The sequence below is a fragment of the Ursus maritimus genome, unplaced genomic scaffold (genome assembly GCF_017311325.1).
Source record: "Ursus maritimus isolate PB19 unplaced genomic scaffold, ASM1731132v1 scaffold_24, whole genome shotgun sequence".
In the NCBI taxonomy this organism is placed as follows: Eukaryota; Metazoa; Chordata; class Mammalia; order Carnivora; family Ursidae; genus Ursus; species Ursus maritimus.
The window spans coordinates 20,941,853-20,956,869 of NW_024424897.1; the positions used below are offsets into that span (position 1 = coordinate 20,941,853).

The 15,017-nt window shown below is 39.7% G+C and overlaps 1 protein-coding gene and 2 long non-coding RNA genes across 3 annotated transcripts; 1 reads left to right on the forward strand and 2 right to left on the reverse strand.

Annotated features, from left to right (window-relative positions):
• Positions 1-8,316: 8,316 nt before the first annotated feature.
• LOC121104994 lies at positions 8,317-9,022 on the reverse strand. Its single transcript, XR_005837380.1, has 2 exons — positions 8,941-9,022; positions 8,317-8,662 (listed from the first exon to the last, which is right to left on the reverse strand). It is a non-coding gene; the product is annotated as an uncharacterized LOC121104994 (long non-coding RNA).
• LOC103662255 (keratin, type I cytoskeletal 27) lies at positions 8,948-13,683 on the forward strand. The gene is made up of 8 exons (XM_040640652.1): positions 8,948-9,419; positions 9,879-9,961; positions 10,560-10,716; positions 10,986-11,147; positions 11,240-11,365; positions 12,755-12,972; positions 13,196-13,245; positions 13,361-13,683. Exons 1-8 carry the CDS (start codon positions 9,006-9,008, stop codon positions 13,501-13,503), a joined length of 1,353 nt encoding a protein of 450 aa, XP_040496586.1. The 5' UTR covers positions 8,948-9,005; the 3' UTR covers positions 13,504-13,683.
• Positions 9,131-10,999, reverse strand: LOC121104995. Its single transcript, XR_005837381.1, has 3 exons — positions 10,914-10,999; positions 9,309-9,407; positions 9,131-9,212 (listed from the first exon to the last, which is right to left on the reverse strand). It is a non-coding gene; the product is annotated as an uncharacterized LOC121104995 (long non-coding RNA).
• Positions 13,684-15,017: the final 1,334 nt, after the last annotated feature.

Below are 15,017 nucleotides of genomic sequence, written 5' to 3' on the forward strand. Positions count from 1 at the left end.
AACCCCTTGCCCCCCCCTTCCTATAAAAGCCTTCCATTTTGTACAGCTCCTCAGAGCGCCTCACTACTTGCAGCATGGCAAGTCACCTGATTCATGCATCACTTCATAAAGCCAATTAGCTCTTCAAATGTACTCTGTTGAATTTTGCTTTTTAATAATTTCTTGCCAAGGGAACAAACCAGAATTCCCTGTGTCTCTATTTAGCAAAGGAATAGATGTAAAATTAAGTGCTGGGTGTGTTTCCTATGTGCTCTGTGGAGTTCATAGGATCAAAGCAAAGATCCCATCCTCAGAACTTAGTCTTAAATCTGCTCTTCCCTTCGAGGACGGTAAGAAGTTACCGCGGCCTTTAGGTCTGATTTTCCTTTGCTCAGCAGAACTCTAGGGCTCCTGAGTTCTTCAGGAGTTCTACTAATAATTACATGTTTTTCTCCAATCCTTGAAGGGTGCTTTTTGCTGGGGTGAGCTTCCAAGGAATCGGTTGCCATCTGAAGGAGAAGGACTTCAGACACTGCGTGGTCGGTTGTTAAAGCAGAAATCACAAACAGATATCCCTTCTTTTAACAAATACCCAACATGCGTGGACACTCATTACAAGAGAAGTGAATTACCATTTGTTGTTAGGAGTCGCAAATGTGTTGCTATTGCTGTTTTCTCTTTAAATATTTTTTGTCATCACACAGACTTTTATAATACGTTACCATATATAGATAAATTTCCATTATAGATTCAGAGTTTCACATCTGTGGAGAAAGGTCTTTGTCATTCCAACACGATAAGTAAAATTGCCCATGTTTTTCTTTCAGTGCTTTTGAGATGATCGTAGGATTTTTGTCACATGACATTTTATTCATGTAATATTTAACCATCCTCATTTCCTATAAATCACTCCGTTGGAATAGTATATGCTATTTAATATACTGTTAAATTGTATTTTCTAATGTTTGATTTAAGATGTGTATTTCCAGAATACGTCTTTTCTCTGGGAACTGATTTCCCCTAAACTTCTCATTGCCTGTGTTTGGATCTTATTCAGTGTAATGATTTTTTTTTGCTTTGATTTCTAATCCTTTCCTAAGTTCTGTCTTCTCATTTCTAAGTGTCCTAATTATGGCTTATGTTGATTGTTTTTTCTTCCATCATTTTAATGCATTTGAGATCACTTCGAAATTGTAAGTTGTATCTTAATCTGTTTTGTGGACATTTCTTTCTGGCATACTCTGATTTTCTATAGAGATGTGATTCAGCTCCTAATTTTTTCGTTTGCGTGCGCTAACATTTTGTGGGATTTTACCTCAATCCTTTTCTTCTGCTCATTTTTATAGGCCATTCATGTTCCTTAACCTCTAGAATGAGTATAGTTCCACATGGCTTTTCTAACTGCACATACGTCCCTTTTCTCATTTTTCATCTAGGGTTCAAAAATATATAGGCTTGATTTCAAATTTCCTGTCTCTTTTCCTCTCCTCCATGTATCTGGACCTTCTCTTTCCTTCATCTCTACTGACCCTATTCTGATCAGTTTCAATTCTTCTTCCTGGGGTTTCTTCTTATGGTGGGGCACTCTCCTGGAAGGGAAACACAGCTGGTCGGTTTTGAGAATTCGCAGGGTCTAGACTATTTCCGTCTGAGCTCATGTGAGACTCTTTTCACTCACGTACCTCTGAGTGGGCAAAACTCTTCCATTTGTAGGCAGATAGGGTTAGAGGTCTCCAGAAAAGGAAAGACAAGTCATAGCTTTCTTAACATAAGAGAAGTCATTTTAGGCTCCCAGCCATTCTCTGGTCCATGCCCGAACAGCCATTTTGCGATCTGCGCCTGACCAGCACTCCTTGCCCAAGCACACTTCGTGCAGAACTTTCTAGAAAGCATCAGAATGACCAAAAATACAAACATCTCAGTAGTTAGGATTTTAAAGAAATAACGGGAATGCAGAAACTAAGTCTCTACCAGGCCAGGAAATAGCCTAACCATATCAGAGACAACAAATCAATGAGAAGACTTCCAGTGCTGTTTCAAAAATAAAGGTTGACCGGGGCACCTGGGTGGCACAGCGGTTAAGCATCTGCCTTCGGCTCAGGGCATGATCCCGGCATTATGGGATCGAGCCCCATATCAGGCTCTTCCACTGTGAGCCTGCTTCTTCCTCTCCCACTCCCCCTGCTTGTGTTCCCTCTCTCGCTGGCTGTCTCTATCTCTGTTGAATGAATAAATAAATAAAATCTTTAAAAATAAATAAATAAATAAATAAATAAATAAAGGTTGACCTAACACACATCCTTGAGTCATTTTTTACAGGGTTTAAACCCTTTTGAGCACTCAAACACCAGACTCACTAGAGCAGAAAATTGGTGATGCTGACCCCCCCGCCATGACTTCAGTCAACTAGACCCTGGACTCTGTCCACTTAGGATGACTTTTCCCCAATTCTTTACTGAATTCTCCCTTGCCAAGCCCCATCCGTGAATACACAGGCACACTTAACTTACAACTTCCCTAATGTTGTTTGGAGAGACACTGCTTTGGAAAATATCCATGGTGTTCTCCTGACTTGTTGCAAGTAAAACCCTTTCTTTTCCTATTCTTTGGCTTGGTTGTGTCCTTTGGCTCCACACCCCTCAAGAGGCAAACCCAGTTTCAGGTTATAATTTCACCTGCTTTTCTCAAATTCACCTGCTGTCCTTTTCAGTTGGCTTTCCATAATTCTCCAATAATCAGATGTTTCAGGTGCCTCTGGATTCCCTCTTCTTCCCACAGAAGTCTAATGGCTAATGGTAATTTGTTCTACCAGCTTACATGTTGGGTTTCATGGTAATACCTAGTCACCGAGATTTGTTATAAAAGTTGTACACGGGTCTCTGGTTTTGTGATATAATTGTTCTGTGCGATTTCTTTGTAAGGATTCAAAAATTCTGCAACCATTGCCATGATTTCCCAGAATCCATACCTTATTCTTGAAAGACAGCTTTGCTTGGCAAAGAGCTGTCTTGAAAGACAGCTCAGTTTTCATGTGATAATTATTTTTTCTCAATATTGTGTACAGGGACGCCCGGGTGGTGCCGTCGGTTAAGCATCCAACTCTTGGTTTCGGCTCAGGTTGTGATATCATGGGATGTGAGATCAAGCCTTGTGTTGGGCTCTGCTTTCAACACAGAGTCTGCTTGAGTTTCTCTCTCTCTCCTCTGCTCCACCAACCCCCTCTCTAAAATAAATAAATAAATAAATCTTTAAAAACATATATTTTGTAGAGCTCATTCCAGTGAGACACTATTGTTGCTAGTGAAAGCTACTGACAGTCTTATTATGGTTCCTCTGTAGATGATCGCTATTTTCTCTGGCTGCTTTAAGGTCTTCTCCTTGTCTTTGGTGTTCTTCCACATCACTACGATATGCCTAGAAGTAGATTTTTAAATTCACTTTGCCTCTTGAATTGGAGGACTGTTTCTAATCTATTCTAGAAAATTCTTACCCTCTGCCCCATTCTAGAAAATTCTTAGCCTCTAGGGAGACTCCAATGAAAAGTGTGTCAGAGTTTCTCTCCAATCTTCCTCTCTCTCCCTCTCTCTGTTTCCCTCCCTCCCTCTCTCCCTCTGTCTCATTCTCTTTTTCTTTCTCTTATTCAAGTATAATTAGCACACGGTGTTATGTTAGTTGCAGGTGTACGATATAGTGATTCAACCGTTCTGGGATGCTCAGTGCTCATCTAGCTAAGCGCACTCCTAATCCCCTTCGTCCATTTCTTTTCTGCTGCCATTTCTTTTTAAAATTTACCTAGTCATTCTTAATAGTTATTCATTTGGAACACTTCCAGTTCTCTCTTTCACTTCTCTAAACACACACAAAAAAAAAACCCACAATTTTTTTGCATACACTCTCTTGTAATCTCATTATCGTTGGTCTTTGACGTCCTATTCTGTAGACTGTAGTTAGTGTTGGCTTAGTCAGACGTGTTTGTTTCCTCCCATGTTTATTTTACTGTGAGTGTATATGTGGTTGGAATTTAACTTTGGGAGTCCTGCAGGGCCAGGACTGAGATGATTTCTCCAGAGTACTATGAAGCAGTACCAACTTGAAAACATCTTTTTAAAATTATTTTTAATTTTTTTTTTAAGTAAGCTCCACACTCACTGTGGAGCCCAACCAGGGCTTGAACTCACAACCCTGAGATCAAGACCTGAGTTGATATCAAGAGTTGGACATTTAACCAAACAAGCCACCCACACACCCCAACCTGAAAACGTCTTAAATGAATTTCTTGGACTGGGGTTCTCAGACTAAGCGGGCATAAATTCAAATTGCAAAACTGTATCAAGTAAGGCCATGATTATAAGTCATTATCAAATATCAGCAATATTCATTGTATTGAATTTTTACTCAGTACCATTGGCAACAGAATGACTTGCTGGTTTCTCCACTTTGCCAGCATGGAGATTTTTCTAACTTCATCCTTTCTACTGATGACACAGGCTTTGGGGTATACAGCTTTAAGTGGGGTCTCAAGTTCAGCTACGACACTTGGTCATATCCAAACCATTTTCCCTCACTGGGGCTCTTAACCAGAAAAATCTGTGTCTGCTCTGAGCATATTTCTAGGGCAGCTCGAGCTTCTGTGTCTGCTCACCACTCTTGTTTCAGCTCTGTGTCTTGTCTTGTCTTTTCTTTTCTTTATGACTCCTTTTATTTTCTTTTGAGCTTAGATATGAATTTAAAAGGCATTTTACAATAATTTATCCAGCATTAGGGTATTTCATCTAGTCTTATTTAACTGCTAGACATGGAGATACCATAGTATCAATTTTTTAAACCACATTCTGTATCAAGTTTATTCATAAATTTTACAGTGAAACCTCCGACGTGCATTTGGGATTTTTTTTTCTTGGTTAGTTTTAAATAAATTTTTACTTTTTGTCAAAGTAATAAATGCACTTTGTTTTAACAGTTAAATCGTGCTAAAAGTAAAAACAAAAAACAACAGTGTCTTTTTCTCTCCCTTCTTCTATCTCAAGCTCTGCTCTCCACGGGCAACCATTTACAACCCTTTTAGCTATTCCTTGTCATCTTTATCTTTAGATTTTTAAATAATATGCTTTATTCAATATTTCTTGATTTACCAATTTTACATATTATATATTATGCTCTTAAAAGAAAGTTGAGAATTTTGCCTTTACCACATTTCTTCTCTTCCTAACATAGCTATACCACAATATTTGGTTAAATCAATGTTGAGTCTTCTCACCATTATGACTAAGTAGATATTGTTCACTGTTGTTGAGCAGTATATGCCATGTTTTATTGTACAACTTTTTGTTCTTCATACAATCAATATTTTTCTAACATCTTTACTACTTGGTTTCCTGTATATCTTAATCTCTCATGCCTCTTTCTTACACGAACAAAACCATCCATCGTTTACATCTATCCCCTGCAGACCTCACACTCAGAATCCTCCCATCTCATGTTTATTTTTCTGACTTGCTACCCAGCTATCATCAGGGTCATGCATGTGGTGCGCTCGTACTGGGACCCCATTTTTTGGACTCTAAGCTTTCTCTTTTCTTGTTCATTTTTCCCTCTAGTGGTTTCCTGACAAAGTGCGTGAGGGAGATAGATTTTTTGAGATCTTTCATGTCTGAAAATAGTTTTATTCTACCCTCACTCCTGATTAATTGTCAAAGCAGAGAATTTTAGGGTGGACATCACTTTCAAGTAGAATTTTGAAGGCATTCTTCACTGGAGTCATGGCTTCCAGGGTTGTTGAGAAGTCCAGAGCCATTCTGATTTCCCCATCACAGGATGGGTGTTGTCTTTTCTTCTGACACTTTAAGTGTTCTCTTTTTCTCCATGGTTCTCTGGCATAAACTGAGCACATGCTCTGCTGTGATTCTTTCTCATTTATCACTCATAGTTCTTGGCGGTGTCTTTCAATTTAGAAACTCGGTCCTTTAGTTCTGAGTAGTATTATAAAATATGTTTATAAAATAATTTCTTCATCATTTCTCCTTTGTCTCTTCCTGAAAGATTTACTTAAGGTTGTTCTTCTTGGACTAAGCCTCTGATTTTCTAGTCTTTTCTTTTATCCATCTTTTTGACCTTTGTTCAACTGTTAGGAAGATTTTTTTTTTAAGCTTATTTTCCAACCCATCTATTGAAGTTATTTTGAGACTTATTTTTTTTTTCATTCTGATAGCCCATTCTTGTGCTCTGCTGTTTAACTTTAATGACACTGTATTCATGTTTCAAATATATAGTATTTTTGTTACTTCTAAGGGCATTAGTGATAGGAGGTTTTTTTAAGTTTTCCCCAGCTTCCTTTATTGTCTGTTTCTCAAGTGCCATTTTTTGCTCTTTTGTTGAGTCTTTGTCTTTCATGTTGGGGTGTTTTTTAATGTATGGTGATTTTTAAAATTCTGCTCATCTTTAAGAGTAGGGTCCTAAATATTTGGAGGCTGTGTGTGTGTGTATTTCACACCAGGGTGGATGAATAGTAAGCATTCTTTTATGGGAAACACTCAAGTATCTGCAGGTCTTTTCTCTAGAACGCTTTGGCAACCCCAGAGAAGGACCCAACAACCAGAGATGGCTCCCTAATTTGTAGGGCCTGGTGCAAAATGAAAATATCAGGTCCCTTGTTCAAAAGTCAGGGAAAAGTTCAGTTAGAGGTACTAACACATAATTTTTTTTCTTTAAAAATATCTTATTACTTAAAACATGTAGTAGAAGTAGTAGTAATACATACATAATATAATCTTACAAATTGCAAAAAATAACATTTTCGATGTCATAATTTTATGTAATACAATAAATTCTAATGCTTTACTAATATGATTTCTTGATTGATCAACAGATTTTTCTGGCTTGCTTTTCTGCAAATTCACTTATTAGGTCATGAAAATTTATATTTTTAGCAATTTCATTTTCAAAATTGAAAGTGATGTCCATTGTTCTTGGCAAATGCAAGATTTCAAATAATCTCAACTGGAGAGAACGACAAGAGCAAAGACCAAAAGGAGGGGGAGGGGAGAAGAACAGTAAAATGAAAGAATGAACAAGTCAGGTAGGTACCACCTACCTCAAGAAGAAACTTACATGTCAGGCAAAGGAGCTTTCTCAAGCTTATAGTCCATTGATTTTTAAACTGTAGGGAAGTGGAAAAAGGAAAGAAATATTTACTGTCTATATATTACTGACAAGCATACTTGCTTTACAAATGTAACTACTATTTAATAGCCTCACAAAAACACAAGTCATGTCTCCCACCTAGAAATGGAAGCTTAGCAAGAAGGAACTCGGCATTGGTCACACAGCCAGAAAGTTGCAGAACTGGGATATGAATGCAGATGTATTTGATCCAAGAACTCACCTTCTTTCAGTGGTATGGATGGTGGTGTATTACTACAGGAATGGTACCTTAACTTACTGCTTTGCCTACTGACCAGGCTGGAAAGGAAGAAGACTTGAACCAAAAATCCAATCATTGAGTTGGAAAAAAAAAAATGATAGTGAGAAGAAAAATAGAAAAGAGAAAAATGCTTCAAGAGACACTGCTGAAGTAGATTCCATTGGACCTAGTGACTTGCTGGATGTAGGCTGGTAGAAGATAATAGAAATTAAAGACCTCTTAGCAATCATGAGTGTGACTCGGGGTAATTCCACCAACAGGCAATGAAAAAAGATACAAAAGATCAAAGTTTGATGACAAGATGATGGAGTGTTGAGCTAGAAATCATCCAGTAGAAATGTCTGGTGGGCGTAGTGAGGCGTGGGTCTAGGACGGGACCCAGGCCAGTGTTAAAGATGTATATTTAGAAACCATTCCCCTACAGTCCAAGTGACAAGAAGATGACAGCAGCAAAGGAGAATGTGTAGAAAATAAGAGTGCTGAGCACAAAACTGTAAGGAAAGACAAGCTCTAGAGCACGGATGTACTCTATGGAGTACATATGGAAGAAAGAAGACGAGCAACCAGAAATATTCTAATAGAACTATTTTCAGAAGGCAATTGTTCAGAATTCAGTAAGCCTGGGGTGGTCGGTATCAAATATGTCCAAGAGGGTGTAGGAGAATAAACATGAGAAATAAAGCCTGGACTGGATGTGGGATAATTAGCCATCTGAGAGTTGATTTCAATAAAGTGCTGGGACCAAAATTCAGGAGGGAGTGGGGGGGGGGGAAGCATGGAGGAAGTGAATACAGAAAATTTTTCTAGAAATAATGAAAGGAAGACATGTAAAAATTCAAGAAATCTAGAAATAGAAAGGGAACATACAGGCCACAGTCTAGTCCCTTCATTTTACAGATCAGAAAACTGGGCTCAGAGAAATTAACCAATACCTTTATTTATACCTTAGACAGAAAACCAGTAAAGATGAAATGGTAATTCAGGAGGGATACGGATCAAGGAAGACTTTCTGTCTCCAAAGAAGAGTCCATTTAAATCCTCATTTCTCATTTAAGGCCTGGCCTCCTTCCTCTGCTACCATGAGCCCATGGTTTTGAAATTATTTTCAATATATCTGAAAGAAAGACCACATTATCCACTGAAGCCCATAACTATGATGGCTCACTTGCCAGAGAAAACGTACTGTCATTGGTTTGAGCAAGGGAAAGAGAACTCTGTCCATCACACTTTTTTATTCTTATAGGAGTTTTGTAGTCCTGAAACCTGGAAGACAGGAAGGATTGCTCATACTAAATTTGAAATGCATCACTATAATCATCTTGATTTTACTCCTCCCTGTCCCATTTTGGAGATAACAAATCACCCCAAGGTAACTACCCACCTACAGAAATGGACATGGTAGGGTGAAGGCATTCATTAAAAAAAAAGAAAATCACCCAATTATGAATAATTCAAGATGAGCTGGCAAACACCAGTTTGCTATGGGTAGCTGGGTTCATCAAGAAACACCCTGATAATGTGTATATAAAGACAAACTCAACTGTTTGAGCAGGACATTTGCCATCAGGGCTTCACTCCAGGAACAAGCTCTCCGGGTCTGGACACCATGTCTGTGCGCTTTTCTTCTGCATCCAGACGGCTTGGCTCCAACGGGGGAGCAGCTTTTGGGGCTGGAAATGCATGCGGTGTGCCGGGCATTGGAAGTGGCTTCTCTTGCGCTTTTGGGGGCAGCTCGTCTGCAGGAGGCCATGGTGGGGGGCTGGCTGGGGGAAGTGCTTCTTGTGCTGCCTTCACCGGGAATGAGCATGGGCTCCTGTCGGGCAATGAGAAGGTCACCATGCAGAACCTCAATGACCGCCTGGCCTCCTACCTGGAGAACGTGCGAGCACTAGAGGAGGCCAACGCCGACCTGGAGCAGAAGATCAAGGGCTGGTATGAGAAATTCGGGCCTGGTTCTTGCCGTGGTCTTGATCACGATTACAGCCGATACTTCCCAATAATTGATGACCTTAGGAACCAGGTAAGAAGCACAATGTGGTGAGGGTTAATACCCCTAAGACTACTCAGCCACTCAAGCAAACACAAATGTCTAAGCTGTCACACACGGCAGGGCTTTGCTCCCGACTTCTGATTTTCCATTGTGCATTCTGAATATTAAAGATAATTTCTATTCAAATTCTAATCTTTGAACATGGCTCACCCATACCTGGTACGAGGTATGCATGTTTATGCTTTTCGTAATATGAAAATGTCAAAAACTGCCCACCATGGCCTCCTGCATTACTTATAACTTTTTCCATAGAAAGGGTTCGTTTATGGGTGGGGTGAAGGGTAAAAGAGGCCATACTTAATTTCCCATTTGCAAAAGAATCATCTTATTATTGGAGACAGAATGCCAGAAAGTTTACTATAACTTGATAGGTGACTTTTTTTTCAAGGAATTGGGACATTTCCTAACTCCTGACTTTCCATTTATCAGATCATTTCTGCAACTACCAGCAATGCCAATGTTATCCTGCAAAATGACAATGCAAGACTAACAGCTGATGACTTCAGGCTAAAGTAAGTAGAGCTGAAGAGAAACTGAAGAATTCATCTCAACGTTTCCGCCTTTAATCGAAGCTATTGGGGGTCACCTCGATTGTTTGACTTTGTTTATTTGTTTTAAACCAAATGTAGGTTGGGGCTCCTGGGTGGCTCAGTCGCTAAGCGTCTGCCTTTGGCTCAGGTCATGATCCCAGGGTCCTGGGATCCTCCCGCATGGGGATCCCTGCTCAGCAGGGAGCCTGCTTCTCTCTCTCCCACTCCCCCTGCTTGTATTCCCTCTGTCACTGTCTCTCTGTCAAATAAATGAATAAAAAATATTTAAAAAAATAAAAAATAATAAAAAATAAACCCAATGCAGGTAAGAATGACCAGCTGAATGATATATTTTACTTGGGAAATTTAGGAACCCACACAAATGAATGTCAAGATCGTAAGAAAGAGAATTTGGAGTGTTCCCAATTCTCTTGCTTCAAAGAAATTTGCTTCTTGCATTATGGGCAGTCTGACGTTTTGAGTATATTTTAACAGTTTGACCTTGAAGCATGGTTGGAGTTTTACGATGACCTCAAAAGTGATGGGACTAAGGCGATGCAACTGTCAAATATTTTCTAAGGTTTGAAAATGAACAAGCCCTTCACCAGAGCGTCGACGCGGATGTCAGCGGTTTGCGCCGGGTCCTGGATGAGCTGACCCTGTGCAGAACCGACCTTGAGATCCAGCTGGAAACCCTGAGCGAGGAGCTGGCTTACCTCAAGAAGAATCACGAGGAGGTAGGGGCTCTGTCTCCCCCGATTCCATGACCCGCCTTGCTCCCAAGATTTTAAAAACTGGATTTCAGATGACAAGTATAACCATGTCCGGCATCAGTATTCCAGAAGGAACTCGTCAGTTTCTCTGTATGGTTTAAACTGACATGTTCCTTTCCATCCGCCTCCAAAGAAACAAACCTTTTTTAAAAGTTTCTAACCTTACGCATCCTGTCGGTCTGGTTCCTTTGAAAATACTCAGCTCCTAACGTGGCGAAACGAATTTCTTTCAGGAAATGAAGGCGCTGCAGTGCGCGGCCGGAGGGAACGTGAACGTGGAGATGAACGCGGCGCCCGGCGTGGACCTCACGGTCCTGCTGAACAACATGCGGGCCGAGTACGAAGCCCTGGCCGAGCAGAACCGCAGGGACGCGGAGGCCTGGTTCAACGAGAAGGTAAAACCCCGCCCGGGTGCGCTTGCGGGGCCCTGGGCACTGAGGCGAGGCCGGCAGCACCCTCACCACCCCCCACGCCCCCCCACTTTCAGAGCGCATCCCTGCAGCAGCAGATTTCTGATGATGCCGGCGCCACCAGCTCAGCTCGCAGTGAGCTGACCGAGATGAAACGGACTCTTCAAACCCTGGAGATCGAACTTCAGTCCCTCTTGGCAATGGTCAGTACAAAGTACAAAAAAAAAAAAAAAGTTTTGTTTCAGAAGCGGGGAAGAAATGCAAAGAGTGTTTCTTCCACGTGATATTACTTACTTGCGTTTTTATCTGTTAATTACCGTGCTTGCCCTAAGACACCTTTGCATTTTGCACAGCCGAATCCTCTTGGCCGGGAACGTAGACCTAGGTGCTCATAATTAGGAAACATTAGAAATTAGCAAGTACAATTATGTGAGGTACTCGAAAAGAAAATGGTTTCTACCCTGCATCTTCTCTCCCAAGTCAAAAGATTAAAAAAAAAAACATGCTCCGTGGAGTGCAAAAATGCGTTGGCACCCCTCCTATCATATTCATCTGGCATTCCTTTGGGCCGCTTAATTAAGAACACTTACAAGTTCCTTTTTAAGTGGCATAAACAAGAAGCAAAGTAGAGGCATGAATGTTGCCTATAAAGTTAACACCCTATAATAATAGTAACGTTTTCATTAAGGGTTTGCCCAGCACTTTCTCCCACTAGAATCCACAATAGCCCTAGGGCTTGGGCAGGGCAGACTTTATAATTCCTGTCATTATTTCCAAAAGAACAATCTGAGATTCAAAGAAGTTAAGCAGTTTTCCCAGAGTCCCACAGTTGAATACAAAGGAAGTTGAACTTCTCTCCAAATTTCCTAACTCCCACGTCTATACTTTTCCCACTGTGGCTAGTAAACAAACCTTCAGAGTTTATCCACAAAAGAGGGTATGAATGTATATAAAATTAGGACTTGGCATAAAAATTCTTGCAGCTGAAAGAGGAAGACACTTTTATCTTTATTCCATCTGAAAGTATAGCAAGCATCCCTCTTTAGGAGAAACCCTTTATAAACCCATTTGGATTCACAAACCATTTAAAGCTTAAAAAGGTCATTCTTTTCTTTGGGTCAGTCTGCTTCAGGAAAGTTTACCCAGTTCATTATGGGTTGTTAATTTTTAATAGAAGAGCTACAATCTCTATGAGACAACACTGTCACATGATGAGAAACAAAGTAGCAAATTGTAGGGGGACTTTTATTCCTGGGAAATGTGGCAAATTGTGCCAGACTCTAGAAGCAGAGACTATATCGGTGGGGCACAGGGATCTTTAGACTGTGCCCTATGAAGAAACAAGTTCATCTTTGCTAACACTAATGGACCTATGAGTGACATTCACCACCAACTGTGTCATTCTCAAACAGAAAAACCGTATGGCATCTAATAAAGGCAACAATTAATATTGAACAAGGGGGATTCTTTGGGGTAAATATGGTAACTTGCATCATGTAAGAAAACTCTTTTACATATCTCGTAAATGCTCTGCCTTATTCTAAAACAACACTGTGACATTTTCTACTAAACTGTGTCTTACTGATCCATAGAAACACTCCCTGGAGTGCTCCCTGACCGAGACCGAAGGCAACTACTGCGCCCAGCTCGCCCAGATCCAGGCTCAGATCGGGGCCCTGGAAGAGCAGCTGCACCAGGTCAGGACTGAGACGGAGGGCCAGAAGCTGGAGTACGAGCAGCTGCTCGACATCAAGGTCCACCTGGAAAAGGAGATTGAGACCTACTGCCGCCTGATTGATGGAGAGGATGGGTAAGGACAGCTTCTACTGAGAACACACTTTATACTTTATTTTAAGGTTATTAAAGATATTTTGAAATCAAGTACAGAGTATTTATGACCCTTATCATGTATACCTAAACCCCTTCCAGTGTTATTTCAGAATCCGGAGATGTCCCATCTTAAATCCTTGTTTTCCAGTTTCCTCAGCAAAATAGAGTGAAATAATTAATGCAAGCTCTCTATATTTTTACAGCTCTTGTGTTAAATCAAAAGGCTATGGAGGACCAGGAAATCAGATAAAAGGTAAACAAAGCTGTGTTGAGCATTCAAAATGTACTTGTGTAAGTTTCAAATAATGAGTTAATTATTTCCCCTTGGTGGATCTGAGAAATTCTAACAATTCATGTGTTCATTTTAGAGTCATCTAAAACCACCATGGTTAAAACAATCGTGGAAGAAATAGATCCTCGTGGCAAAGTTCTCTCATCCAGAGTTCACACTGTGGAAGAGAAATCCACCAAAGCCAGCAATGTGAAGAGTGAACAGAGGGTGCCTTCCTGAACCCCAGAAGAAGAGCCCCTAAGTTAAAATACCAAACTGAAGCCAGGTTCCTAAATAAAAGCCCTCTTTTTTTTCTGCTTTTCTTCCAGTGAATTAAGACAAGCTGTTTGTCGAATGGTAACATTTCTTTGGCTTTCTCTATGGTGGTGGGTCAATAAAATCTCTTCCTGTTGCAAATCACCTTCACTGGTTCTGGTCAATCTTTGCATTTTAAACGTACCTGCAAGGGGAGCTGAATTTGATTTTTAATTTCTTTTGTTTAATTCAGTGGCCTTCACAAGTTAGGAGTAAGTTTAACAGGTAAACTGGTTGGAGTCTTTTTCACATCTCTGAAAAATGTTAAATCTTCCTCCAGCCTTCTATAAATACTTGTTACGCACATTTGCTAAGCGCTGGCAATGAGAATAAAACAGTCTATAAAATCTAATTCCTGAATGCAACATGCTCATTGAAGTGGAAATAAGAAATTTAAGAATCAAAACCATCCTAAAAATAAAGAAAAAAAACTGTAAATGGTGATATTTAAAGGTAGAAGGGAAGAGAGAGAGATGTGGGAACTAGATAGGGCAAGGGGGGATTTCCACAATGTTAGGTCACAAAACACATCTTAACAAACTGAAGAAGACTGAAATCATAGCAAGTATCTTTTCTGGCCACAATAGTATGAAACTAGACATCAATAACAGGAGGGAAAATTGGATATTTCAAAAATATGTAGAAATTAACTAATACACTCCTGAACGATGAATGGGTCAAAGAAGAAATCAAAAGGAAAAGTAAAAAAAAAACTTAAGACAAATGAAAATGAAAATATAATATACCAAAACTTATGGGATGCAGCAAGAGCAGTACTAAGAGGGAACTTTATAGTGATAACCATATATTAAGAAAGAAGAAAGCTCACAAATAAATGATTGAACTTTACATATCAAACAACTAGAAAAAGGAGAAATTAAGCCTAACATTAGCAGAAGGAAAGACATAATAAAAATTAGAACAGAAATAAATGAAATAGAGACTAGAAAAGAGATAAGATCAACAAGACTGAGAGTTGGTTTTTTGATAGGTAAAACTGACAAATTCTTAGCTAGACCAACCACAGAGAGAGAAAGGACTCAGATAAAAATTATAAGTGAAAAAGGAGACATTACAAGTGATGCCAGAAATACAAAGGATTATAAGAGAATACTGAAACATTTATATGCCAACAAATTGGATAATCTAAAAGAAATAAATTCCTAGAAACATGCAACTTACCAAGACTAAATCATGAAAAATAGAAAATCTAAACAGACCAATGATGAGTGAGGAGATTGAATCAGTAATCAAAAACCCTTTCAACAAAGAAAAGCCTAGGACCAGATGGTTTCACTGGTGAATTCTACTACTTACAGAAGAATTAATGCCAATCCTTCTCAAGCTCTTCCAAAAAATAAGAGGAGAAAACACTTCCAAACTCATTTCCTAAGGCCAGCATTACTCTTCTACCAAAGCCAAAGATGCAACAAGAAAAG

Excerpts from the sequence above, each read along its gene's own strand:
- LOC103662255 (XM_040640652.1), top strand. The coding sequence starts at position 9,006 with ATGTCTGTGCGCTTTTCTTCTGCATCCAGACGGCTTGGCTCCAACGGG. Across the intron at positions 11,148-11,239 it reads AGGCCTGGTTCAACGAGAAG|AGCGCATCCCTGCAGCAGCA; the intron begins GTAAAACCCCGC and ends CCCCACTTTCAG. Across the intron at positions 13,246-13,360 it reads ACCAGGAAATCAGATAAAAG|AGTCATCTAAAACCACCATG; the intron begins GTAAACAAAGCT and ends TGTTCATTTTAG.